The sequence below is a fragment of the Oncorhynchus masou genome, chromosome 22 (assembly GCF_036934945.1).
Source record: "Oncorhynchus masou masou isolate Uvic2021 chromosome 22, UVic_Omas_1.1, whole genome shotgun sequence".
In the NCBI taxonomy this organism is placed as follows: Eukaryota; Metazoa; Chordata; class Actinopteri; order Salmoniformes; family Salmonidae; genus Oncorhynchus; species Oncorhynchus masou.
In genome coordinates, this window is record NC_088233.1 from 31,467,370 (window position 1) to 31,495,242 (window position 27,873).

At 41.9% G+C, this 27,873-nt stretch overlaps 3 protein-coding genes across 5 annotated transcripts in view; all 3 read left to right on the forward strand.

Annotated features, from left to right (window-relative positions):
* The window catches only part of rasgrf1 (Ras protein specific guanine nucleotide releasing factor 1), a 40,208-nt gene extending 36,300 nt beyond the window's left edge, over positions 1-3,908 (forward strand). Inside the window, exons 22-27 of the mRNA XM_064929881.1 lie at positions 322-406; positions 536-733; positions 990-1,069; positions 1,206-1,323; positions 1,418-1,486; positions 1,658-3,908. Coding sequence (XP_064785953.1) covers positions 322-406; positions 536-733; positions 990-1,069; positions 1,206-1,323; positions 1,418-1,486; positions 1,658-1,750 — 643 coding nt within the window. The 3' untranslated portion in view covers positions 1,751-3,908. The remainder of the gene's footprint in view (positions 1-321; positions 407-535; positions 734-989; positions 1,070-1,205; positions 1,324-1,417; positions 1,487-1,657) is intronic.
* A 190-nt stretch (positions 3,909-4,098) lies between these two features.
* Positions 4,099-7,290, forward strand: ctsh (cathepsin H). The gene is made up of 12 exons (XM_064929883.1): positions 4,099-4,240; positions 4,425-4,456; positions 4,830-4,935; positions 5,153-5,223; positions 5,307-5,411; positions 5,542-5,628; positions 5,843-5,898; positions 6,011-6,092; positions 6,188-6,256; positions 6,340-6,446; positions 6,688-6,813; positions 6,918-7,290. The coding sequence occupies exons 1-12, from the start codon at positions 4,171-4,173 to the stop codon at positions 6,991-6,993; spliced, it is 987 nt and encodes a 328-aa protein (XP_064785955.1). The 5' UTR covers positions 4,099-4,170; the 3' UTR covers positions 6,994-7,290.
* A 1,045-nt stretch (positions 7,291-8,335) lies between these two features.
* Positions 8,336-27,873, forward strand: part of blm (BLM RecQ like helicase) — a 35,823-nt gene continuing 16,285 nt past the window's right edge. For 2 of the 3 annotated variants that reach the window (XM_064929884.1, XM_064929886.1), the window contains exons 1-3: positions 8,336-8,647; positions 25,104-25,918; positions 27,605-27,740. In XM_064929884.1, the coding sequence (XP_064785956.1) occupies positions 8,550-8,647; positions 25,104-25,918; positions 27,605-27,740 (1,049 nt within the window). In that variant the 5' untranslated portion in view covers positions 8,336-8,549. The remainder of the gene's footprint in view (positions 8,648-25,103; positions 25,919-27,604; positions 27,741-27,873) is intronic. The other variant, XM_064929885.1, reaches the window with a different exon arrangement.

The following is a 27,873-nucleotide window of genomic DNA, read 5'->3' on the forward strand; positions in this document are numbered from 1 at the left end:
AATGGAAACAGGATGCACTGGATCTCAATTTCGAGTCTCATAGCAAAGGGTCTGAATACTTCAGTAAATAAGTTATGTTTTTTTATTTGTAATAAGTGGTTTGCATTGTCATTATGAGGTATTGTGTGTCGATTGATGAGGAACATGTTTTATTTAATTACATTTATAATAAGGTTGTAACGTAACAAAAAGTCAAGGGCTCTGCATACTTTCCGAATGCACTGTACAATATGGGACACATAGTGATTTTTAAACAACAACTATGCTCTATTAATGAGAATAAATTGTTTTTCTACTTGATCTTCCAATATTGTTTTACAGAGAGTTCTTTGGTCAAGGCTGGATGAAGAATGACAAGAATGAAAGGACACCATATATCATGAAAACAACAAAGCATTTCAATGATGTATGCAGCCAACAACTCCCATCTCCCAACATAGTACCGCTGTACATTTTCACTTTTCATTACAGTGTGTGGCTTTGGTTGTTATGCATTAGGAACAATGGTATTCCTTGTCTGTCTTGCCTCTGTTAGATCAGTAACCTGATTGCCACTGAGATCCTGCGTTGTGACGATGTGACCACACGGGTGGCGGTGATGGAGAAGTGGGTGGCGGTGGCGGACATCTGCCGCTGTCTCCATAACTACAACGCTGTGCTGGAGATCACCTCCTCCCTCAACCGCAGCTCTGTGTTCCGTCTCAAGAAGACCTGGCTCAAAGTGTCCAAGCAGGTGGCCACATTTCCCACTACACACACCCAGCTCACTGAGGGCTCATAGCCTGGTCCTAGTAATATTATTACACATTTTATCATTGCACTAGGACCTCAATACACTATTATAAACAGCTTGTTATGACACCTCAGACCTCCATGAATCGTTATTGCTTATTACAGATTACACATCACTTTAACTATGTTGATTATACTGTTCCTGGGTGTTTTCCAAAATAATATTATTTTAAACAGTATTTTATTTCATCCCTCAGACTAAAACCGTAATTGACAAGCTGCAGAAGTTGGTTTCGTCAGAGGGGAGGTTCAAAAACCTAAGAGAGGCTTTAAAGAAGTGAGTGTTTCTGCTGGTTGTTCTAATAACTACAAAAGCCAATGTGTATCAGACGATGATGCTGGCCATTCAGGCAGTGGATCGATCAAAGTATTGTCAAATTGGTGACATCCTACTCTTCTGTTTTTCCTTCTAGCTGTGACCCTCCCTGTGTACCATACCTGGGGATGTACCTCACTGATCTGGCTTTCATTGAGGAGGGGACGCCCAATTACACTGAGGACAAATTAGTCAACTTCTCAAAGATGAGGATGGTCAGCGGTCTCTGCTATGTGTAATGTTACAGAGATATTAATGTATTCTATGGCTTTGTATTGTATACATGGCTTCTGTTCCCTCTCTCTACAGATTTCCCATATCATCAGAGAAATTAGACAATTCCAGCAAACAGCATACAAGATTGATCATCAGCCAATGGTAAACTTTTAAAGCTCTTTCATGCTAACTTGTTTTATATTGTACATATAGAGAAACAAAAGAAAATGGCAATGACCATGAGGGAAATCCTGAGTGTCCGTATTTGTCACATCGTATAGATTATCGTAGTTGTAGCCAACCTGCTGAAACTGTATATTTGTCCTGGTCTAGGCAGCACAGTATTTGCTGGACAACAGCTCTGTCCTGGATGAAGAAAGCCTGTATGAAGCCTCTCTCAGAATTGAGCCTAAAGTCAACAACTGAAGAGGATGACAGTTTCCTAAAGTGTACTCTCTGTTAAAGAACTATGTTGTACACAGTAGACATAAACAATAACTGGTGTTAAGTCATGTTTAACATGTTTGCTCTGATACGTGTATTGTTTTTAGAAGTCTTATGTACAAATGTTAATTTAATCGTCACGTTGTTGAAATATTTAATTTTCCTCTGCAACAAGGACCATTTCACTGGGCTTACTAGGGTGATAACTAAAGTCACAATGATCTTGTACAATGGTATGTCCTTTGTAACTAATTAAACTGATTGACATCTTTTCATACTGTGGACTTTGCACTTCATGTAAGCACACGTGCTGCCAGGATCATATTGTACATAGGAAAGATTGTTCTCTTTACTCAAATGGATATGTGTTTATCTGCAACTGATGTAGCATTGTAAAAATCAAACCAGGTAAAACATTGACATTTTCTTACCCCAAATTGATGTGGCTAAACCAATGAGTGTTCCTTGAATTGTTCTATCAATTCCGCCTCAGCTCTGCTTTGTTTGCTTCCGCTTGTTTTATCTATCAACATTTGAGTCATCCTGTCACAGTTGTGACCGAGATGTGAAAGCCACTAGCACCACAGAGCTTTGTCTTGTCATCATGAATGATTCTTACAAGAAACACCTGCTCTTAGAAGTGACTGATTTGCAGCACAGTACTGACTCTGCTCTGAAAATAAATAACTCATAAGGGCATGTTCACAACACAAGCTTTAATCTAAGAACCAGCAAAGTCTGGTTTGTTTTGAAAACAATTTTAAGTCCTGTGTGAATACAACCTACTGTAACCTAGAAGATGATTAATGATATTTGTAGCTTTATTTCATTACTGTTGCATGTTTCACTGTAACGGGCAGTTAAATCAAACTTCATGCTATATATTTTCAAAAGTAATTCAAGTTAAGTAGCCATGATTTCAGTTTTGTTTTGCAGAATAAGCTCTATTAATCCATGTAATTTGAAGGGACAGTAATAAGCCAGTGTACGTTATATCTTCCAGTTTGACAATGATTAGTTGGTGGTGACATCTTGTTTCACTATGACTCACTGGACACAGTCGTCAAGTCAATGTATATTCCACATTGGTTCAACAGAATTTCATTGAAATTAAATGGAAACAATGTGGATTCAACCAGTATGTACCCAGTGGGGAGTTTGGGGAGGAATATGTTAACCATTTTGCTGCTATTCTTGGAGCATGCCATTGTATATGTAGCTGTTTCCCTTTTTTAAACCACATGTTTGTTTGCTTTCAATTTAATCTAAACAGTGCACACATTTTAAAGAAAAATAAAGCAAAACCCTTGAAAATTGTAGTATTTTTAGGCTTTGATATGTGTACAGTGCAAGGTTGTTTCGCTATTATGCTGTATAATTCAAAGACAATCTATGTCCTTTTGCTGTTCCAGTGATTGTGGAACGTGACCGTATATCACTTTGTTAAATGCATTGTTAAGAGTATGATGAAAGTAAGTGAATGAGTTACTCCGCCTGCAGCATTCAAAGGGTATTTTTGTAGTATTAGTATAAGGGAAGGGGATACATAAACACAGGGAAGTATTTTGTACTTTGTTGTTAATTCACCTGCTGAAATGTATTCTGTACAGTTTGTATATGCAGCCCTGCATATTTCTTAATGTGGAACAGTGTCAAGTACAAGCATTGTATCCCAAGCTTTAACACAAAATGCTACAACAATTGTGATTTTGAAACCATGACTTAGAGGTAGAAGACAACTTCAAAGTGTTTTGCATATACTGTAATCCTGTCTATAATCATTCTCTTAGCAGGAATATAGTAATGTAGTGCTTATTCTGTGAATATTTGTATGTATTTTTACCATGTACAGTCTAGAAACATTAAAAGCTCATGTGGCAGGCATGCAACACTGTATCAGACAACATTAAAACAATATATATACTTATATATACTGTATACACTTATACGTGCACATACTCTTATAAATGAAATATTAACAAACGTTTTGCTGTTAGCAATACCCAGTGGTATGAGAATTATCTTTCAACCCTTATGTTTATTTCCATGGCTTGAGAAATATTTCCAGTTTTATAAAAATACAAAAAATATGTATGTTTCCTGATTACCTCTTGCTAATAAATCTATTCTATCTCAGGGGCATTGTTGTCTCAAGTGTGTTTGTGGAGAAAACAATTGTATTTTTCTCTCTGCCACCTCTATCACACACAAACACACACACACTGCAGCAACTTTACTTTAATTTTTATTTATGTATAATAAAAGTTCAGCGTATATTTCGTCACCTTTTGCACTGTCACGGGGAAGTCGGGAAGTGATCAAACCTCGTGACTTTCGGTTCGTTCATTCACTGCTCTCACTGTTTGTTGCAGGAAGACAACAGCTTTACCAAACTTTGAAGTATGAAGATCTTGGTTTTGTTGATATTTGCTGTATACTCTGTTACTTCTTTATATCCGTTTTCCGAGGAGGGTAAGTTGCAATTGAATATGTTTTAGGCTATGTTGAATCGAAATTATACCTAATTTGCGCTTTCAAATGAATAATGTCAATTGATTTATCAACATCACATTTGTGATCAGAACGACTGATAGAATAATGGCTTTTAGCCTATTGATCTTTACAATCTCAAATCAAATGTTTGTTTTCTTTACAGGCGAATATCACTTTAAGTTATGGATGTCACAGGTAAGTTCGATTTGGCACGAAACCAGGTACTTTCCTACAATACAAGGAAGTTTTCTGTTTTTTTGTCTGTCTGCAAAAAGTATTATTTGAAAATAATAAATATTGGAGAATATTTTCATCATACTAAGCCCTATAGATAGAATACATTTCATTTTAAACTGCAATAGTGTGTATGGAATTACTGATAAGCTAGGCAACTAGACAGAAGAGTGTCTTATCATTGTAAATAAGAATTTGTTCTTAACTGACTTGCCTAGTTAAATAAAGGTTAAATACAAAATATCTAATGCATTTTGAAATGCACTGTATCTACATAAAAAAATGGTAAAATCACAGTGACCTGAATTGAGATGTTACTGTGTCATCCATGTAGTACAACAAGGTGTATGACATGGAGGAGTACTACCACAGACTTCAGATCTTCATTGAGAACAAGAGGAGGATTGACTATCACAATGAAGGAAATCACAAGTTCACAAGTATGAATAACTGCATGATGCTTGTTTTTTTCCATATGTTAGAAGTGTCCACAGCCTTTGAGTATGATCAGTGGAGGCTGCATAATAATAGCTAGAACGGAATGGTATAAAACACATGGAAGCCGTTACCACGAGCCCATTCTCCCCAATTAAGGTGCCACCAACCTCCTGTGTGGCATATTAATTCTGTCTTCTGACATGTGACCTTTTTACATAGTGGGACTGAATCAGTTCTCTGACCTGACGTTTGCTGAATTCAGAAAATCTTTCCTCTTGACTGAGCCCCAGGTATTTATATTCCTGTTATGTATACTTCTCTTGATTTTTTTACTTGAAAAACACATTTAAATCTTTCTTTCTGTCATTCTTAGAACTGTTCTGCCACTAAAGGGAGTCATGTGAGCAGCAATGGACCATATCCAGAGTCGGTCGACTGGAGAAAGAAGGGGCACTATGTCACAGCGGTGAAGAACCAGGTATCCTAACACATACAGTATAGGATGCACTTTCTAATGATATAAATGATGCGTTATCTGGCAAGGTAAAGATGCTTATGTGGAAGACCACTGTATGTGCTGAAGGTAGATTTTGATTTGTGGTGTTCAGGGGCCCTGTGGTAGCTGCTGGACCTTTTCCACTACAGGCTGTTTGGAGTCAGTCACAGCAATCGCAACAGGGAAACTCCTACAACTGGTGAGATACTTATCTACTTCTCTATTCTAAAAAAATAAGTGGGAAGGAAAGTTGGCCTCCTTTTGCTGAGGCAATTCAATACCATTTTTACAATTGTGTTTAAGGCTAGTAGTCGCAATACATTTAGGAATTAATTGAAATTCTTGTCCTATTTCTGATCTTGAATGATGAAAAGTATATTTTATCCAACTGCTGCTGCCTTTATATTGTTCAGTCAGAGCAGCAACTAGTGGACTGTGCTCAGGCCTTCAACAACCACGGCTGTAATGGGTGAGTGTCACCACTCGAAAACACGTTTCTTTGTAATATATATTCCCCCCTATTCTTGGTCTTACTGGACACTTAGATTCTTACTGAGGCTCTGAAAAAAATTATCTTTTAGCGGGCTCCCCAGTCAAGCATTTGAATACATCAAGTATAACAAGGGAATCATGACAGAGGAGGACTATCCATACACTGCACATGTATGTAAACAGCCATTCCATCTTTATAACTACAGTACTTGCACTTCAAACGGTGACGATATATTAACATCATTAATGTTGGAATAATTTTGAAGGATGGCACTTGCAAGTCCAAGACTGAGTTGGCTGCTGCTTTTGTTAAGGATGTAGTCAACATAACAAAGGTAAGTAAATGCAAATTACTCTGGATTATCTGGTGCATTGACTACCCAGGCAGTCAGCTAATTGTGTATTTATTACATTGCAGTATGATGAAATGGGTATGCTGGATGCAGTGGCCAGATTCAACCCTGTCAGCCTTGCCTATGAGGTGACCTCTGATTTCATGCATTATGATGGTGGTGTGTACACCAGGTGAGAATGACTCTGCTATTTTGTTAAACCTAGAATATGGATCATATCTGTGCTTTAAGAGCTATGTTGCATATTTTCCAATAAGCACAGTTAAAAACAGGACTCACAGCTGTAGCCTACCTACCATACAAACAGCATCAGAAAGCAATACAAATAAATATGTAGATTGTGCATGACTTCTTCTTTCTATAAAATAGGAATCATGGCCTTGCATTCTGCATCTTCACTTCTCTTATTGTAGCATGGAGTGTCACAACACCACAGACACAGTGAATCATGCGGTGCTGGCTGTGGGGTATGGTGAGGAGAAGGGCACACCCTACTGGATAGTGAAGAACTCTTGGGGAAGCAGCTGGGGAATGAAAGGGTAAGACTTCAATGACAAAAGTAGAATAACATTGTGAACAGTATGGGCCCAATGTTATGTAACAGAACAGTGTTATGATACAGTATGTTGTGCTGTTTTCACAGCTATTTCTTCATTGAGCGTGGGAAAAACATGTGTGGACTGGCTGGCTGCTCATCTTATCCCCTTCCTGTGCTGTGAATGTTGAATTCTGCACGCCATGGGGGCAAGAGTAGAAAAAAGGGACATGGAGCCAAAGATTTCATTATCAGTTAAACTTTTAAATCAATGATATGGTTTGATTTGTATGTTTGCTCACCACCTCAGGGAGTCTGATTATATACTGGGAGAAACACTCCCCACTGCACATCTACTGTTTTTAATCAGGATTAGATTATTGTGCTGACATGAAGATTGTTATGATTTTAATCATGTGAAATTGTTTTTTTTAACTGATTTCATGTTTGTGAATAAAGTTTCTTGATTTCTCTGTCACAATTTGATGAGCGACACATTTCGAATTCAGATAAGACTGTGTGATGATGCCGTTTATATAGTCCAGTGTTTTTTTAATTTAAATTAACTGGGTAGTTTGGCTTCTGGATGCTGATTTCCTAAAAGCTGTGGTATATCAGACCATATACCACGGGTATGCAAAAACATTTATTTGCACATTGGTAACCAGTTTATAATAGCAATAAGGCACCTCTGGGGTTTGTGGTATATGGCCAATATACCACAGCTAAGGGCTGTGTCCAGGCACTCCACATTGCGTTGTGCATATGAACAGCCCTTAGCTGTGGTATATTGCCAATATACCACACCCCCCATGCCTTATTGCCAGTGCTTGAATTGAAATAAGTGCTGATACTGATTTTGGGTAATGGTACTGTTTACATTTAGGTGCAGGAGCCCCACAATACATTAACATTCTAACATTCTATAAGAGGAACAGGAGTTAGAAAATGCAAGGTGCCGGTACTCAGCTTCAGTGACCTGCCCAAGTCAAGCACTGGTTAAATATATGGGTATGATGCAAAACTACTTGTTTACTGTTCTAATTACATTGTTAATTAGGTTATAATAGCAGTAAGGCACTTTGGGGGTTTGTGGTATATGGTTAAAATACTATGGCTAAGGGGCTGTAACCAGGGACTCCACATTGCATCATGCGTAAGAACAATAAATCAAATGTATTTATAAAGCCCTTTTTACATCAGCCAATGTCACAAAGTGCTATACAGAGACCCATCCTAAAACCACAAACTACAAGCAATGCAGATTAGAAGCACAGTGGCTAGTAAAAGCTCCCTAGAAAGGCCAGAACATAGGAAGAAACCTAGAGAGGAACCAGGGTCTGAGGGGTGGCCAGTCCTCTTCTGTCTGTATTGGCCATATACCACACACACTCGGGCCTTATTGCTTAAATACTGTATATTCCTTTCTGCATGTAGCCAGATAGCTTTTCTATCTTTGACTACATTTCCCATGATAACCAGACCCGTGACAGGAAATCAGTTTCTGAACCAATGGAAAGCATTTAGTCAAAACGGCGCTAAAACACTTTAACAGACTGACTCTTTGCCTTTGGTTGCTGAATTTATTTATTTTTGTCAATTAGCTATAGCTAGGTAGACAACGTTTTATTTTATAGACCACGACAATAATACATCCACAGACTGCACAAGTGGTGTTTCGCGAAATAACAAGACTAGACAGTTATAATGAATGCTAATGTTGAGAAGCTAGCCTAGCTGATGATGTCCAGTCTTCCTCAAAATAATTTGAAGGAACAACTCGAGAGACATAGCAATGCTGCTCAGAGAAAACTGTCGTTGTCTAAACCCAAACCAGGGTAAGTATCTTGTTTGTCCAGCTGGAGTTGTGTGACGTTAGCTAGCTAGCTACCTGTTAGCTCTGGTCCTGGGAGATCCGGGCGGCCTTCTTCAACGCTCTGTTGGACCGATTTGGTTCTGTGACCGGCTTCATTCGTTGCTCACAAAACAATTATGTATGTACGTTATAATGCCGATGGACTATCCTATTTATGCGCAAGCTGTCGTTTTTTATTTTAGTTTTATTTCACCTTTATTTAATTATTTAACCAGGTAGGCGAGTTGAGAATAAGGTCTTTGGAGGCAAAACGGATGGGACTGTGATAGACTGCATCCAGTTTGCTGAGTAGAGTGTTGGAGGCTATTCTGTAGATGACATCACCCAAGTCAAAGATTGGTAGGATGGTCAGTTTTACGAGGGTATGTTTGGAGCATGAGTGAATAAGGCTTTGTTGCGAAATAGGAAGCCGATTTCTAGATTTCGTTTTTGATTGAAGATGCTTAATGTGAGTCTGGAAGGAGAGTTTACAGTCTAGCCAGACACCTAGGTATTTGTAGTTATCCACGTATTCTAAGTCAGAGCCATCCAGAGTAGTGATGCTGGATGGGCGGGCAATGATCGGTTGAATAGCATGCATTTAGTTTTATTTGCGTTTAAGTGCATTCGGAGGCCACGGAAGGAGAGTTGTATGGAATTGAAGCTCGTCTGGAGGTTAGTTAACACAGTGTCCAAAGAAGGGCCAGAAGAATACAGAATGGTGTTGTTTGCGTAGAGGTGGATCATAGAATCACCAGCTGCAAGAGCAACATTTTTGTATACAGAAAAGAGAGTCGGCCCGAGAATTGAACCCTGTGGCACCCCCATAGAGACTGCCAGAGGTCCGGACAACAGGCCCTCGATTTGACACACTGAACTATATCAGAGAAGTAGTTGGTGAACCAGGCGATGCAATCATTTGACAAACCAAGGCTGTTGAGTCTGCCAATAAGAATGTGGTGATTGACAGAGTCGAAGGCCTTGGCCAGGTCGATGAATACAGCTGCACAGTAATGTCTCTTATCGATGGCGGTTATGATATCGTTAAGGACCTTGAACGTGGCTGAGGTGCATTCATGACCAGCTCGGAAACCAGATTGCATAGCGGAGAAGGTACGATGTGATTCAAAATGGTCCGTAATCTGTTTGTTAACTTGACTTGGCTTTCGAAGACCTTAGAGATGCAGGGTAGGATAGATATAGGTCTGTAGCAGTTTGGGTCTAGAGTGTCTCCCCCTTTGAAGAGGGGGATGACCGCGGCAGCTTTCCATTCTTTGGGAATCTCAGATGATACGAAAGAGAGGTTGAATAGGCTAGTAATGGGGGTTACAACAATTTTGACAGATAATTTTAGTTAGAGAAGGTCCAGATTGTCTAGCCGGGCTGATTTGTAGGGGTCCAGATTTTGCAGAACTTTCAGAACATCAGCTATCTGGATATGGGTGTAGGAGAAATGGTGGAGGGTGCCGGGCAGTTGACCGGGGTAGGGGGAGCTAGGTGGAAAGCATGGCCAACCGTAGAAAAATGCTTATTGAATTTCTCAATTATAGTGGATTTTTCGGTTGCAACAGTGTTTCCTATCCTCAGTGCAGTGGGCAGCTGGGAGGAGGTGCTCTTATTCTCCATGGACTTTACAGTGTCCCAGAACTTTTTTGAGTTTGTACTGCAGGATGCAAATTTCTGTTTAAAAAAGCTTGCATTTGCTTTCCTAACTGCCTGTGTATATTGGTTCCTAACTTCCCTGAGAAGTTGCATATCACGGGGGCTATTCGATGCTAATGCAGAAAGCCACAGGATGTTTTTGTGCTGGTCAAGGGCAGACCGGTCTGGAGTGAACCAAGGGCTATATCTATTCCTGGTTCTACATTTTTTGAATGGGGCATTCCTATTTAAGATGGTGAGGAAGGCACTTTTAAAGAATAACCAGGCATCCTCTACTGACGGGATGAGGTCAATGTCATTCCAGGATACCCCGGCCAGGTCGATTAGAAAGGCCTGCTCGCAGAAGTGTTTTAGGGAGCCTTTGACAGTGATGAGGGGTGGTCGTTTGCTCGCAGACCCATTACGGATGCAGGCAATGAGGCAGTGATCACTGAGATCTTGGTTGAAAACAGCAGATGTGTATTTGGAGGGTGAGTTAGTTAGGATGATATCTATGAGGTGTGCCCGTGTTTACGGATTTGGGGTTATATCTGGTAGGTTCCTTGATAATTTGTGTGAGATTGAGGGCATCAAGCTTAGATTGTAGGATGGCCGGGGTGTTAAGCATGTCCCAGTATAGGTCACCAAGCATCACGAGCTCAGGAGATAGATGGGGGGGCAATCAAATCACATATGGTGTCGAGGGCACAGCTGGGGGCAGATGGTGATCTGTAGCAAGCGGCAACGGTGAGAGACTTGTTTCTGGAAATGTGAATTTTTAGAAGTAGAAACTCCGACATATATCTGTCATTATTATAAATAAATATATATATATTTTGTAATAGTGACAATTGCAACAATACTGAATGAACAATGAACACTTTTATTTTAACTTAATATAATACATATGGGCTTTGGGATGGGTTTTCTAAAGGTGATTCCACAGGGTGGTATTTTTTTAATTTAGCCGTTTCTGACCCCATGCTTACATCTTTATCACAAATAAGACACCTTGCTTTCCCTGGTGCCAATTTCATGTAATAGTCCCACACTGGTGCTCTGCTTTTCTCTGCCATCTGTAAAACACACAGCTCTGAAGTGACAATGATACTGAAGAGTCTGCTTAGGAGACAAATACTCTCAACTGTTTGAATAAAAATAGAGCTTAAGTTACCTGTGATGAATGTTGAAAACAAAAACTGTAATTTCTATATGCAGGAAATCCTATTTTAATAATGGCGTGGTAGGAATTGACTACCAAATTGCGAGTCATAATTCCCATGACACCAAGCAAATTCTGAGAGGCGGTTCCTTCATTACTTTATTCCATAGGATATTTTTAGATTCACTTAAAATAAGGTCTGTGTTTCATGTAGGCTTACACCACCTTGCCAATTTTATTACTGTGTAGATGTCCATAGGACAAGGTAACTCTGATCAATATTGGCTAAATATAAGCGAAGTTAAATAAAATTGTACAGTGGGTTTATTAAAATATTTTGACAAAAGTTACCTTATCCTAGTGAGATTTACACGGGTCTCAAAACGCTGAGGTGGTTTAAGCCTGCACGAAACACAGACCTTATTTGAAGTAGATCAAGACATTCTCTATGGAAGACATGAACGGTAAAATAATGAAGGAACCCCTTTCAAGTTCAGCCGCAAATTATTACAGGAATTATAACGTGTTGACTATTTCTCTCTAAACCATATACCTTTGACTATTACGAGCCTGCTGCTGCTGCCACCCCTCAGTCAGACTGCTCTATCAAATATCAAATCATAGACTTAACTATAATAAACACATAGAAATACGAGCCTTAGGTCAAATCCGGAAACTATCACCTCGAAAACTAAACGTTTATTCTGTTCTGTATTTTATCTAAAGGGTGGCATCCATGAGTCTAAATATTCCTGTTACATTGCACAACCTTCAATGTTATGTCATAATTACGTAAAATTCTGGCAAATTAGTTCGCAAAGAGCCAGGCGGCCCAAACTGTTGCATATACCCCGACTCTGCGTGCAATAAACGCAAGAGAAGTGACACAATTTCACTTGGTTAATATTGCCTGTTAAACTGGATTTCTTTTAGCTAAATATGCAGGTTTAAAAAATATATACTTGTATATTGATTTTAAGAAAGGCATTGATGTTTATGGTTAAGTACACATTGGAGCAACGACAGTCGTTGATTGTTTTTTATAAGATAAGTTTAATGCTAGCTAGCAACTTACCTTGGCTTACTGCATTCACGTAACAGTCAGTCTCCTCGTGAGGCAGGTGGTTAGAGCGTTGGACTCGTTAACTGTAAGGTTGCAGGATTGTATCCCCCAGCTGACAAAGTAAAAATCTGTAGGCAGAACGTTCCTAGGCCATCATTGAAAATAAGAATGTGTTCTTAACTGACTTTCCTAGTTAAATAAAGATTTAATAAAGGTGTAAAAATAAAAATAAATCTGCAAAATCGGCGCCCAAAAATACCGATTTCCGATTGTTATGAAATCTTGAAATCGGCCCTAATTAATCGGCTATCCCGATTAATCGGTCGACCTCTACTGCTAGCTAGTGGCTTCGGAATGGATTCGATGGGCCTCGTAAGCCAACAGTCCGTTTTGCTCTAGACAGCTATTATTCAGGGGACGTTAGCTGCGAAGATCGGAAGGTGAGAGGGTTCAGAGCTTGCGATAGGAATCCAGGGATATGGAGAGAAAAATAGGTCCGGTATGCTCTGGTTGAATCGCGTTGTACAAACTGGCGAAAGCTTTCCGAGCTAGGGGTTTGCTGATGACCGTTAGCTGGCTAGTTTATGTTGGAGAGATTCCAGTCATAGAGAAAAAATACTTTAGAGAAAAAGCAGGTCCACACCACATTGGGTGAGGCGGGTGGCAGGAGAGTATTTTGAAGTAAGGGTTTAGAAAAATTAAAAAAGATATGTGAAGAAAAATATATATACATGGGACATGACAAGACGAAGGACAAATACGTCTGACTGCTACGCCATCTTGCGTTAACTCGTTGTATACGAGTTTCCTATTCCGACCAGTACGTGAACACGGAAATAGTTCCAAAATACGATAACTATTTTGTACGGTAAAATTAACTCTGGTCCATGCGCATGCGTCGGTCCTAACATTAGACTGCCTAAATATTTCTAACTAAGAGCATTTTATTTGGGACACGTCATTTACCTAAACCTCAACTAAATCTTGTAACGAATAATGTGGAAATGGAGCAAGTTGAGGAGACTAAATTGCTTGGTGTAACCCTGGATGGTAAGCTGTCCTGGTCAAACTTTATTGATGCAACGGTAGCTAAGACGGGGAGAGGTCTATCAATAGTAAGGTGCTGCTTTCTTGAAATCGCTATCAACAAACAAGTACTAGAGGCCCTAGTTTTGTCTCACCTGGACTACGTTCCAGTCATGTGTCAAGTGCCACAAAGAGGGACAAATTACATTTGGCCAATAACAGAGCAGCTCGGCTGGCCCATAAATGTACAAGGAGAGCCAACATTTAATGAAATGCATGTAGAGGAAAGATTGACTGCATCACTTTGTGCGAGGTATTGATTGACATGTTGAAATCACAGAGCTGTCTGTTTTAAGGGACGAGCACACAGCTTAGACACCCATACATACCCCAAAAGACATACCACCAGAAGTCACTTGCCAGATATATTATAGAAAGGAGAATCCAATGAATGAAGGAACAACTCTCCACCCAGCAGACTGTCAACCAATCGCATTCACGTTGTCATGCTGCGTCACGCGGTTGCTTAGCTAATCGTCAGGCAATGCAAATAGTCTGGGTAGACATTTAATTAGCTGTTCAGGAGTCTTATAGCTTGGGGGTAGAAGCTGTTAAGAAGCATTTTGGACCTCAACTTGGCGCTCCAGTGTCGCTTGCCATGCAGTAGCAGAGAGAACAGTCTAGGACTAGGGTGGCTGGAATCTTTGACACTTTTTAGGGCCTTCATCTGACACCCCCAGGTATAGAGGTCCTGGGTGGCATGAAGCTTGGCCCCAGTGATGTACTGGGCCCTATGCACTACCCTCTGTAGTGCCTTGCGATCGGAGGCCGAGCAGTTGCCATACCAGGCAGTTATGCAATCAGTCAGAAGGCTCTCGATGGTGCAGCTGTAGAACTTTTTGAGGATCTGAGGACCCATGCCAAAAAATATTTTAATTATCCTGATAGGGAATAGGCTTTGTCATAGCCCCTTCACGATTGTCGGGTGTGTTTGGACAATGATAATTTGTTAATGATTTGGATGCCAAGGAACTTGAAGCCCTCAACCTGCTCTACTACATCCCGGTCGCTGAGAATGAGTGCGTGCTCGGTTCTCCTTTTCCTGTAGTCTACAATCATCTACTTTGTCTTGATCACGTTGAGGGAGAGGTTGTTGTCCTGGCACCACCTGGCCAGGTCTCTGACCTCTTCCCTATAGGCTGTCTCATCGTTGTCGGTGATCAGGCCTACCACTGTTGTGTCATTTGCAAACTTAATGATGGTGTTGGAGTCGTGCTTGGCCATGCAGTCATGAGTGAACAGGGAGTACTTAGTCCCAGGGTCCTTAGCTTAGTGATGAGCTTTGAGGGCACTATGGTGTTGAACGCTGAGCTGTAGTAAATGAATAGCATTCTCACACAGGTGTTCCTTTTGTCCAGGTGGGAAAGAGCAGTGTGGAGTGCAATAGAGCTCAAATCGAATACAACAGGTGTAGGTAGACCTTACAGTGAAATGCTTACTTATAGGCTCTAACCAATAGTGCAAAGAAAAGGTGTGTGTGTGTAAAGAAATAAAACAACAGTACAAGACATTTGAAAATAAGAGAAGCAAGGCTATATACAGACACCGGTTAGTCAGGCTTATTGAGGTAGTATGTACATGTAGGTGTGGTTAAAGTGACTATGCACACAGTGGGGGAAAAAGTATTTAGTCAGCCACCAATTGTGCAAGTTCTCCCACTTAAAAAGATGAGAGGCCTGTAATTTTCATCATAGGTACACTTCAACTATGACAGACAAAATGAGGTGGAAAAAATCCAGAAAATCACATTGTATGATTTTTTTATGAATTTATCTGCAAATTATGGTTTAAAATAAGTATTTGGTCATTAACAAAAGTTTATCTCAATACTTTGTTATATACCCTTTGTTGGCAATGACAGAGGTCAAACGTTTTCTGTAAGTCTTCACAAGGTTTTCACACACTGTTGCTGGTATTTTGGCCCATTCCTCCATGCAGATCTCGAGAGCAGTGATGTTTTGGGGCTGTTGCTGGGCAACACAGACTTTCAACTCCCTCCAAAGATTTTCTATGGGGTTGAGATCTGGAGACTGGCTAGGTCACTCCAGGACCTTGAAATGCTTCTTACGAAGCCACTCCTTCGTTGCCCGGGCGGTGTGTTTGGGATCATTGTCATGCTGAAAGACCCAGCCACGTTTCATCTTCAATGCCCTTGCTGATGGAAAGAGGTTTTCACTCAAAATCTCACGATACATGGCCCCATTCATTCTTTCCTTTACACGGATCAGTCGCCCTGGTCCATTTGCAGAAAAACAGCCCCAAAGCATGATGTTTCCACCCCCATGCTTCACAGTCGGTATGGTGTTTTTTGGATGCAACTCAGCATTCTTTGTCCTCCAAACATGACGAGTTGAGTTTTTACCAAAAAGTTATATTTTGGTTTCATCTGACCATATGGCATTCTTCCACTCTTCTTCTGGATCATCCAAATGCTCTCTAGCAAACTTCAGAAGGGCCTGGACATGTACTGGCTTAAGCAGGGGGACACGTCTGGCACTACAGGATTTGAGTACCTGGCGGCGTAGTGTGTTACTGATGGTAGGCTTTGTTACTTTGGTCCCATTTCTCTGCAGGTCATTCACTAGGTCCCCCCGTGTGGTTCTGGGATTTTTGCTCACCTTTCTTGTGATCATTTTGACCCCCCGGGGTGAGATCTTGCGTGGAGCCTCAGATCGAGGGAGATTATCAGTGGTCTTGTATGTCTTCCATTTCCTAATAATTGCTCCCACAGTTGATTTCTTCAAACCAAGCTGCTTACCTATTGCAGATTCAGTCTTCCTAGCCTGGTGCAGGTCTACAATTTTGTTTCTGGTGTCCTTTGACAGCTCTTTGGCCTTGGCCATAGTGGAGTTTGGAGTGTGACTGTTCGAGGTTGTGGACAGGTGTCTTTTATACTGATAACAAGTTCAAACAGGTGCCATTAATACAGGTAACGAGTGGAGGACAGAGGAGCCTCTTAAAGAAGTAGTTACAGGTCTGTGAGGTAGTATATACATCAAATCAAATGTATTTATATAGCCCTTCGTACATCAGCTGATATCTCAAAAGTGCTTGTACAGAAACCCAGCCTAAAACCCCAAACAGCAAGCAATACAGGTGTAGATGCACAGTGGCTAGGAGAAACTCCCTAGAAAGGCCAAAACCAAGGAAGAAACCTAGAAAGGAACTAGGCTATGAGGGGTGGCCAGTCCTCTTCTTGCTGTGCCGGGCGGAGATTATAACAGAACATGGCCAAGATGTTCAAATGTTCATAAATGACCAGCATGGTCAAATAATAATAATAATAATCACAGTAGTTATCGATAGTGCAACAAGTCAGCACCTCAAGAGTAAATGTCAATTGGCTTTTCATAGCCGATCATTGAGAGTATCTCTACCGCTCCTGCTGTATCTTGAGAGTTGAAAACAGCAGGTCTGGGACAGGTAGCACGTCCGGTGAACAGGTCAGGGTTCCATAGCCGCAGGTCGAACAGTTGAAACTGGAGCAGCAGCACATCCAGGTGGACTGGGGATACCAAGGAGTCATCATGCCAGGTAGTCCTGAGGCATGGTCCTAGGGCTCAGGTCCTCCAAGAGAGAGAAAGAGAGAATTAGAGAGAGCATACTTCAATTCACACAGGACACCGGATAAGACAGGAGAAGTCCTCCAAATATAACAGACTGACCCTAGCCCCCCGACACATAAACTACTGCAGCATAAATACTGGAGGCTGAGGCAGGAGGGGTCAGGAGACACTGTGCCCCCATCTGATGAGATCCCCAGACAGGGCCAAACAGGCAGGATAACCCCACCCACTTTGCCAAAGCACAGCCCCCACACCACGAGTGATATCTTCAACCACCAACTTACCATCCTGAGACAACGCCGAGTATAGCCCACAAAGATCTCCGCCACGGCACAACCCAAGGGGGGCGCCAACCCAGACAGGAAGATCACGTCTGACTCAACCCACTCAAGTGACGCACCCCTCCTAGGGACGGCATGGAAGAGCACCAGTAAGCCAGTGACTCAGCCCCTGTAATTGGGTTAGAGGCAGAGAATCCCAGTGGAGGGAGGAACCGGCCAGGCAGAGACGGCAAGGGCGGTTCGTTGCTCCAGATCCTTTCCGTTCACCTTCACACTCCTGGGCCAGACTACACTCAAATTATGACCTACTGAAGAGATGAGTCTTCAGTAAAGGTTGAGACAGAGTCTGCATCTCTCACATGGGTAGGCAGACCATTCCATAAAAATGGAGCTCTATAGAATTTTAGGGACAATTAGGAGGCCTGCGTCTTGTGACAGTAGCCTATGTGTAGGTATGTACGGCAGGACCAAATCGGATAGATCGGTATGAGCAAGCCCATGTAATGCTTTGTAGGTTAGCAGTACAACCTTGAAATCAGCCCTTGCCTTAACAGGAAGCCAGTGTAGGGAGGCTAGCACTGGAGAAATATGATCATTTTTTGGTTCTAGTCAGGATTCTAGCAGCCGTATTTAGCACTAATTGAAGTTTATTTAGTGCTTTATCCAGGTAGCCGGAAAGTAGAGCATTGCAGTAGCCTAGAAGTAACAAAGCATGTACATGAATGTATAGTTAAAGTGACTATGCATATAAGATAAACAGAGTAGCAGCAGTGTAAAAGAGGGGTTTGGGGCACACAATTGCTGTTCAGGAGTTTTATTTTTTATTTATTTAGCTAGCTAGGCAAGTCCGTTAAGAACAAATTCTTATTTTCAATGACGGCCTAGGAACAGTGGGTTATCTGCCTGTTCAGGGGCAGAACGACAGATTCGTACCATGTCAGCTCGGGGATTTGAACCTGCAACCTTTCGGTTACTAGTTCAACACTAGGCTACCCTGCCGCTTTATGGCTTGGGGGTAAAAATTGTTGAGAAGCCTTTTTGTCCTAGACTTGGCACTCCGGTACTGCTTGCCATGGGGTAGTAGAGAGAACAGTCTATGGCTGGGGTCTTTCACAATTTTTAGGGCCATCCTCTGACACTGCCTGGTGTAGAGGTCCTGGATGGCAGGCAGCTTTGCCCCAGTGACGTACTGGGCCGTACGCACTACCGTCTGAAGTGCTGAGCTGTAGTCAATGAACAGCATTCTCACATAGGTGCTCCTTTTGTCCAGGTGGGAAAGGGCAATGTGGAGTGCAATAGAGATTGCATCATCTGTGGATCTGTTTGAGCGGTATGCAAATTGGAGTGGGTCTTGGGTTTCTGGGATAATGGTGTTGATGTGAGCCATGACCAGCCTTTCAAAGTACTTCATGGTTACGGACGTGAGTGCTACTGGTCTGTAGTCATTTAGGCAGGTTGCCTTTGTGTTCTTTGGCACAGAGACTATGGTGGTCTGCTTGAAACATGTTGGTATTACAGATTCAATCATGGACATGTTGAAAATGTCAGTGAAGACACCTGCCAGTTGGTCAGCACATGCCCGGAGCACACGTCCTGGTAATCCGTCTGGCCCTGCAGCCTTGTGTATGTTGACCTGTTTAAAGGTCTTACTCACGTCGGCTACGGAGAGCATGACCATACAGTCGTCCGGAACAGCTGATGCTCTCATGCATGCCTCAGTGTTGCTTGCCTCGAAGCGAGCATAGACGTGATTTAGCTCATCTGATAGGCTCGTGTCGCTGGGCAGCTTGCGCCTTTGCTTCCCTTTGTAGTCTGTAATAGTTTGCAAGCCCTGCCACATCTGACGAGCGTCGGCGCCGGTGTGGTATGATTCAATCTTAGCCCTGTATTGACGCTTTGCCTGTTTTTATGGTTCGTCGCATGGCATAGCGGGATTTCTTGTAAGCTTCCCCCACCTTGAAAGCGGCAGCTCTACCCTTTTAGCTCAGTGCGAATGTTGCCTGTAATCCATGGCTTCTGGTTGGGTTATATACGTACAGTCACTGAGGGGACGACGTCCTCAATGCACTTATTGATAAAGCCAGTGACTGATGTGGTGTATTCCTCAATGTCATCGGGAAGAATCCCGGAACATGTTCCAGTCTGTGATAGCAAAACAGTCCTGTAGTTTAGCATCTGCTTCATCTGACCACTTTTTTATAGACCTAGTCACTGGTGCTTCCTGCTTTAATTTTTGCTTTGAAGCAGGAATCAGGAGGATGGAGTTTTGGTCTGATTTACCAAATGGAGGGCGAGGGAGAGCTTTGTACATGTCTTTGTGTGGAGTACAGGTGATTTAGAATGTTGATAGGGATTTGGTAGAACTGATTTAAGTTTAGAACTGATTAAAGTCTGATTAGAACTGATTAAAGTCTCCGGCCACTAGGAGCGCTGCCTCTGGGTGAAAAAAGTATAGCCACAAAAAGTATAGCTGAGAACTCTAGGCAAGTAGTGTGGCCTGCAATTTATCACAATATACTCTACTTCAGGCGAGCAAAATCTAGAGACTTCCTTAGATTTCGTGCACCAGCTGTTGTTTACAAATATGCACATACCCCCCCCCCCCCTCCCCATCTTACTGGAGTGTGCTTTTCTATCCTGCCGGTATAGCGTATATCCCGCTAGCTGAATATCCAATGTTGTCATTCAGCCACGATTCTGTGAAACATAGGATATTACAGTTTTTGATGTCCCGTTGGTAGGATATTCGGGATTGTACCTAGTCTAATTTATTGTCCAATGATTGCACGTTGGCGAGTAATATTGACGGTAGCGGCAGCTTTCCTATTCGCCTTCTGCGGGTCTGGACTAGGCATCCGGCTCTTCGTCCTCTACCTGCGTCGCTTCCTCTTGCAAATAACTGGGATGTCGGCACTCCCGGGTGTTTGGAGATTATCCTGTGAGTCCTGCTTGTTGTTGAAAAAATCTTCATCTAATCCGAGGTGAGTGATTGCTGTCCTGATGTCCAGATGCTCTTTTCTGCCATAAAATATGGTTGCAGAAACATTATGTACAAAATCATTTACAAATAAGGGCCTCCCGGGTGGCGCAGTGGTTAAGGGCGCACAGCTGGCGCTGCAGTACAGCCACTCTGGGTTCGCGCCCAAGCTCTGTCTTAACCGGCCGAGACCGGGAGGTCCGTGGGGCAACGCACAATTGGCCTAGCGTCGTCCGGGTTAGGGAGGGTTTGGCCGGTAGGGAAATCCTTGTCTCATCGCACACCAACGACTCCAAGGTTGGCCAGGTGTTTCCTCCGACACATTGTTGCGGCTGGCTTCCAGGTTGGATGGCGCTGTGTTAAGAAGCAGTGCGGCTTGGTTGGGTTGTGTATCGGAGGACGCATGACTTTCAACCTTTCTCTCCCTAGCCCGTACGGGAGTTGTAGCGATGAGACAAGATGGTAGCTACTAAAAACAATTGGATACCATGACATTGGGGAGAAAAAGGGGTAAAAATAATTTACAAATATCGCGAAAACCCCCCACATAATAACACAATTGGTTGGGCGCCCATAAAACTGCTGCCATTCCTTCCGGCACAATTTTATATCAACATCTGTGTAGGAGTACACGTCCTGGTAATCCGTCTGGACCTGTTTAAAGGTCTTACTCACATTGGCTACGGAGAACACAGTCGTCTGGAACAGTTGATGCTCTCATGCACGTTTCAGTGTTACTTGCCTGGAAGAAAATGATGTGTATATTTCGAGAAAAGTGGCAATTTTTCTCTAAGGTACATAATCTCACGATTCCAAAGCTATACGATATTAGAGATAGCACGTTATCTCACATCTCTGAAAAGATTTGTAATTTTGTACATGTTGACAAAATTGGTGCTTCTGATGGATTTTTGAGCTGGCACCCAATAGACTCCCGTTTACTCCTTGAAGGAGAGCGTTCCTTGTCCCAGAATTGCCCAGAATGCACCACGTGGCCTTTGATGTGGCATCTCCTCAAAAGTATTTCTGCTGTTGAGAATGTCAGACTCCACTCTGTGAGGCACATTGATCTGCAGGTTGAACATGGTGAGATTGTAGTCTACTAAATTGATAGTGTAGTTTGTTTATGCGATTTTTTTTATTTTTTTAATATTTTTTTATTATTATTATTATTATTTTTTACAGCTAACTTTACATGCTGATATTGTCAGTGGTATTATTTTGTGTAGCTTATTTTGCTTGCTAGCTTGACTGTCAAGCGCATAGAGAGCATTGCATTGTGGATTTTGTAGTCGACTTGAGCTGCAACAGATTTCCACAACGATTTTCAATGTTGCCACTGTCGTGTCTGGCTATGCCGGATTAAGTGATATGACATGCTAGTCTATAAAATATTTTCTCCGTAATTAATATTACCTGATTGAGCTACTCATGTAAATGTAATTAACTAGAGAGTCGGACACCACAAAATAATATTTATAGAGCTGTTATCTTCTGAATAAACTCTTAAAGACCTAGTAATATTTTACATCAATAGCAGTCAATATTAATCGTCATCTTAATTCAGTCTCATCTGAAAGTTGTAAATTCTTGTTATCTGCACGAACCTTGTTGAATCAGCAGTACAAAATTGGGTTTAATTATTTATTTACAAAATACCTAACTAATCACAGAATTACACATAATTAAATCATAACTTGATTACAAATTACGTCATAAAGGAAAACGTCCCCTGCGGGCGGAACAGATATGACCGCTTGTTACACAAATGTAAAGGGGCTGGGTTTTGGTGAAAGAGCGGGAAGACTGAGGAACAAAGGGCGAAGCTGTGCTATCATAAATACAGTATCTTATGCATTCTAAATTACCGCCCATTTGGAAAAGGGAAATGCAATAAATATTTACACTGAGCTGCGTTTCGGTAGGTAGGTGGTAGATGAATATGTTGTATGTTCCTTCCTAACCCTCGTTTGCAGCGGCTGTTTCTAACTCAACGGCTAGGGAGGTATCACTTCTGTAGGGAATAAGAGTTCAACGTTCATACCATTCGCAACCAAAGCTCACGCTGATGTTGGCTTCGTTCTGTAGTTATTATCTGAACCATTCTGACATCGGACCGTCGTCCTCACGTCCTCGGAACAGGAGGTTATATTGTTGTCAAGGCTTTATATAGGAAGGGAGAGGAGGGCGTGTTTGAAAAGTTGTATAGCCCATGTCCCTTCACAGGGGCGGGCCACTGATTGAGCATAGCCCTAACTTATGAAACCCCAAATCTCACATTTCCGAAGCTAAAATCACATTTCATCCAATCACGAATAATCTCATATTCAAACATTGAAATTGAACAACAATTCCATGTGAATCCGATAACTCTGATGTGTAGATTTTCCACTGTAGAGTTTGTACTGTAGAGAATGTCTCAGACCGAACTGACATCGTAGTCATCAATTGGTCGGATTACCAGAATATACACTGCTCAAAAAAATAAAGGGAACACTAAAATAACACATCTGAGATCTGAATGAATGAAATATTCTTATTAAATACTTTTTTCTTTACATAGTTGAATGTGCTGACGCACAAATTATCAATGGAAATCAAATTTATCAACCCATGGAGGTCTGGATTTGGAGTCACACTCAAAATTAAAGTGGAAAACCACACTACAGGCTGATCCAACTTTGATGTAATGTCTTTAAAACAAGTCTAAATGAGGCTAATATTGTGTGTGGCCTCCACGTGCATGTATGACCTCCCTACAACGCCTGGGCATGCTCCTGATGAGGTGGTGGATGGTCTCCTGAGGGATCTCCTCCCAGATCTGGACTATAGCATCCGCCGACTCCTGGACAGTCTGTGGTGCAACGTGGCGTTGGTGGATGGAGCGAGACATGATGTCCCAGATGTGCTCAATTGGATTCAGGTCTGGGGAACGGGCGGGCCAGTCCATAGCATCAATGCCTTCCTCTTGCAGGAACTGCTGACACACTCCAGCCACATGAGGTCTAGCATTGTCTTGCATTAGGAGGAACCCAGGAGGAACCCAGGGCCAACCGCACCAGCATATGGTCTCACAAGGGGTCTGAGGATCTCATCTCGGGACCTAATGGCAGTCAGGCTACCTCTGGCAAGCACATCGAGGGTTGTGCGGCCCCCCAAAGAAATGCCACCCCACACCATGACTGACCCACCGCCAAACCGGTCATGCTGGAGGATGTTGCAGGCAGCAGAACGTTATCCATAGGGTCTCCAGACTGTCACGTCTGTCACATGTGCTCAGTGTGAACCTGCTTTCATCTGTGAAGAGCACATGGCGTCAGTGGCCAATTTGCCAATCTTGGTGTTCTCTGGCAAATGCCAAACATCCTGCACGGTATTGGGCTGTAAGCACAACCCCCACCTGTGGACGTCGGGCCCTCATACCACCCTCATGGAGTGTGTTTCTGACCGTTTGAGCAGACATGCATATTTGTGGACTGCTGGAGGTCATTTTGCAGGGCTCTGGCAGTGCTCCTCCTGCTCCTCCTTGCACAAAGGTAGAGGTAGCAGTCCTTCTGCTGGGTGGTTTTCCTCCTACGGCCTCCTCCACGTCTCCTGATGTACTGGCCTGTCTCCTGGTAGCGCCTCCATGCTCTGGACACTACGCTGACAGACACGGCAAACCTTATTGCCACAGCTCGCATTGATGTGCCATCCTGGATGAGCTGCACTACCTGAGCCACTTGTGTGGGTTGTAGACTCCGTCTCATGCTACCACTAGAGAGAAAGCACCGCCAGCATTCAAAAGTGACCAAAACATCAGCCAGGAAGCATAGGAACTGAGAAGTGATCTGTGGTCCCCACCTGCAGAACAACTCCTTTATTGGGGGTGTCTTGCTAATTGCCTATAATTTCAACCTGTTGTCTATTCCATTTGCACAACAGCATGTGAAAGTTATTGTAAATCAGTGTTGCTTCCTAAGTGGACAGTTTGATTTCACAGAAGTGTGATTGACTTGGAGTTACATTGTGTTGTTTAAGTGTTCCCTTTATTTTTTTGAGCAGTGTAGTTCATTTCCCCCCACCTTCTGAGGTTAACATAGAGATTCTGGGAACAAAGGGTTTGGCAAATGTAACATCAGTAGGGTAGAGAGAGGAAAAAGAGGTAAAGAGGTATTTATGACTGTCATAAACCTACCCCAGGCCAACGTCATGACACTACCAACCTTATTATAGTGCCAAAATTAAACATTTGTTCACAAAAAATATTGTACTCACATATTAGTGTTATTTAACACTGTAAATTAAAGGAATGAGATGTTTGGTGTGGAGTTTTCCTTTAATATTGTTGTTTTGTATTATTGATTTTGTATTGTTGATATGTTATGGTAGATTAGTGTGTAATGGTGTGTTATGTACTGCGTAATCGTGATTGGATCCCAGGAAGAGTAGCTGCTGCCTTGGCATAAAATACAAAAGAAAAATTGGACCAGAGCTAGCTAGAAGTCGGTAGCCAGCAGAGATCTATGCACAATATACTGACTAAAGTAGGTAGCTTTCCAGATAAGGATTTTCTGGATTAGATCGTCTGCTAAATTACTCAAATGTAAGAATTTTGTGGACATTGGAGCTACAAGTGTTCCTTGTAAAAAGTTAGCTATAATGACTTCACTTTTCTTTGCAGGACATTTTGTTTCAAAAAGAAGTCCACATCAGGTATCACCAAGGTGGAAGTTCACACTAAGGTAAACAGCTCAAATGGTTTAACAAACAGGAGTGTCAATGTTCCTCATGATAATGCAGTAATTAAACCTCCTTTGACGTTTTCAACCAAGCCCGAAAGACCTCTCGCCAAAATCAACTTCTCCTCAGTCAATCCCAAAAGCAAGTATGAAGCCATCAGTCCTGTATTAACCCCCTTTTCGGGGAGAAAACCCATCCCAGCTGTGTCTGCTGCAAAGATCTCCCCTGCTTTGACCAAATCTGATAGCTTGATCACAGGTAGCAATGGCAGCAAACCCTCAGGACTTGATAGCTCTTTTGGTATTCCCCTGGACGGATGGGATGATTTTGATGACTTTGAAACCCCTGTCAAGGGCAAAAGTACTCTACCAAGCCCAGGGATCTCAGGTAGGTGTGCCAAGGTGACACCTGTTTCCAGTGTTGAACAATTGGATATTAACACACACAGATCAGACAAATGTGTCCCTCTACGAGCGCTGAATACAAAGACCAACAGCCGTCATAGAAATAAGTGTATTCTTGATGGGACAGAACAATGTACTCTCACAATGGAGGAATCACAAGATGCTTCGGAGTCTGCCAGTACTGCTCCAAGAGACAATCCCATCCAGGATCCAGCAGAGTGGGAGCACTGGGAGGTGGAGGATTCTCCCATTAAAACGGTTAGAAGACGGCCTTCTGCTTATCAAGCCAAGTCTGTGCTGAGTGACAGTGAAGATGAGAACATCACTGCACCCGGTTCAGTTGAGAAGAAAGGTGAGTAGTACTCTTAAAATATAGCCTTGCTCAGGTCCAATTATCAGTGTCTCAGGTCCAAGTATTTTCCCTTTACACATTTATTGTAAGCTGGAGGTCACCTACTTAAAGGAAAACTACATCCCAAACTGTTTCATGAGTGTATTGTTGATTTAGTCCCACAATGTTTTGCATATCAGCAATCACGTTTTCAAGATGTATAGCTTTCAACATACAGAAATTAGAGGTTGACCGATTTTAATTGGATTGGCCGAATAATTAAGGCCGATTTTTAAGTTTTCATATCAATCGGAAATTGGTATTTTTGGACACCGATTTTGCCGATCTTTTTTTTTTTACACCTTTATTTAATCTTTATGTAACTAGGCAAGTCAGTTAAGAACACGTTTTTATTTTCAATGACGACCTAGGAATGGTGGGTTAACTGTCTTGTTCACGGGCAGAACGACAGATTTTCACCTTGTCAGCTAGATAATCTTACAGTCAACTAGCCCAACGCAATAACGACCTGCCTCTTGTTGCACTCCACAAGGAGACTGCCTGTTACGCAAATGCAGTAAGCCAAGGTAAGTTCCTAGCTAGCATTAAACTTATAAAAAACAATCAATCATAATCACTAGTTAACTACACATCGTTGATGATATTACTAGATATTATCAAGCGTGTCCTGCGTTGCATATAATCTGACTGAGCATACAAGTATCTGACTGAGTGGTGGTAGGCAGAAGCAGGCGCGTAAACATTCATTCAAACAGCACTTTCGCGTGTTTTGCCATCAGCTCTTCGTTGTGCATCAAGCATTGCGGTGTTTGACTTCAAGCGTATCAACTCCCGAGATGAGGCTGGTGTAACCGAAGTGAAATGGCTAGCTAGTTAGTGCGCGCTAATAGCATTTCAAACGTCACTCACTCTGAGCCTGTGGTTGTTTCCCTTGCTCTGCATGGGTAACGCTGCTTTGAGGGTTGCTGTTGTCGTTGTGTTCCTGGTTCGAGCCCAGAGAAGAGCGAGGAGAGGGACGGAAGCTATACTGTTACACTGGCAATACTAAAGTGCCTATAAGAAATCCAATAGTCAAAGGTTAATGAAATACAAATGGTATAGAGGGAAATAGTCCTATAATTCCAATAATAACTACAAACTGAAACTTCTTACCTGGGAATATTGAAGACTCATGTTAAAAGGAACCACCAGCTTTCATATGTTTTCATGTTCTGAGCAAGGAACTTAAACGTTAGCTTTCTTACATATCATGCACTTTTACTTTCTTCTCCAACACTTTTGATTTTGCATTATTTAAACCAAATTATTTCATTATTTATTTGAGGCTAAATTGAATTTATTGATGTATCATATAAAGTTAAAATAAGTGTTCATTCAGTATTGTTGTAATTGTCATTATTACAAATAAAAATACATTTAATCGGTATCAGCTTTTTTGGTTCTCCAATAATCGGTATCTGATGCATTTTGCATCATATGGTTCTGCGTTTTGCGTCATATCGGCTGTATCTTGAAAACATGCAAAACATTTTGGGACTATATTAACAATGGTCGAATAAAACATATACCAAAACATAGTTTTGGGGTGGAGTTTTATTTTCAGGATGAACATCTTGGCAGGGTGTTGATAAATAATTATGTCCGCATTGAAACGACTTCAACTCATCTCCCAAAATGTTTCCGCAGATCATCAAAGTAAATGGAATGAGACAGATGTCATAGACATTGATGACAAGTCCGAGCAAGATGGAGACCTAGATTTCATCCCCCCTTCCCCAAGTCCAGAGGATTTCAGTCATTCTACTTCTACAAAGGAAACAAGGTAAGTTTCTGCTGTTCATGTGTACATTCATCTGTTGCATTTTAGTCAGATTATGTTTTACATTTCTTTCTAATGGATGTATGACTTGACAACTGATGGTGTGAATGCAATTGTCTTTATATGTTGTACAGCA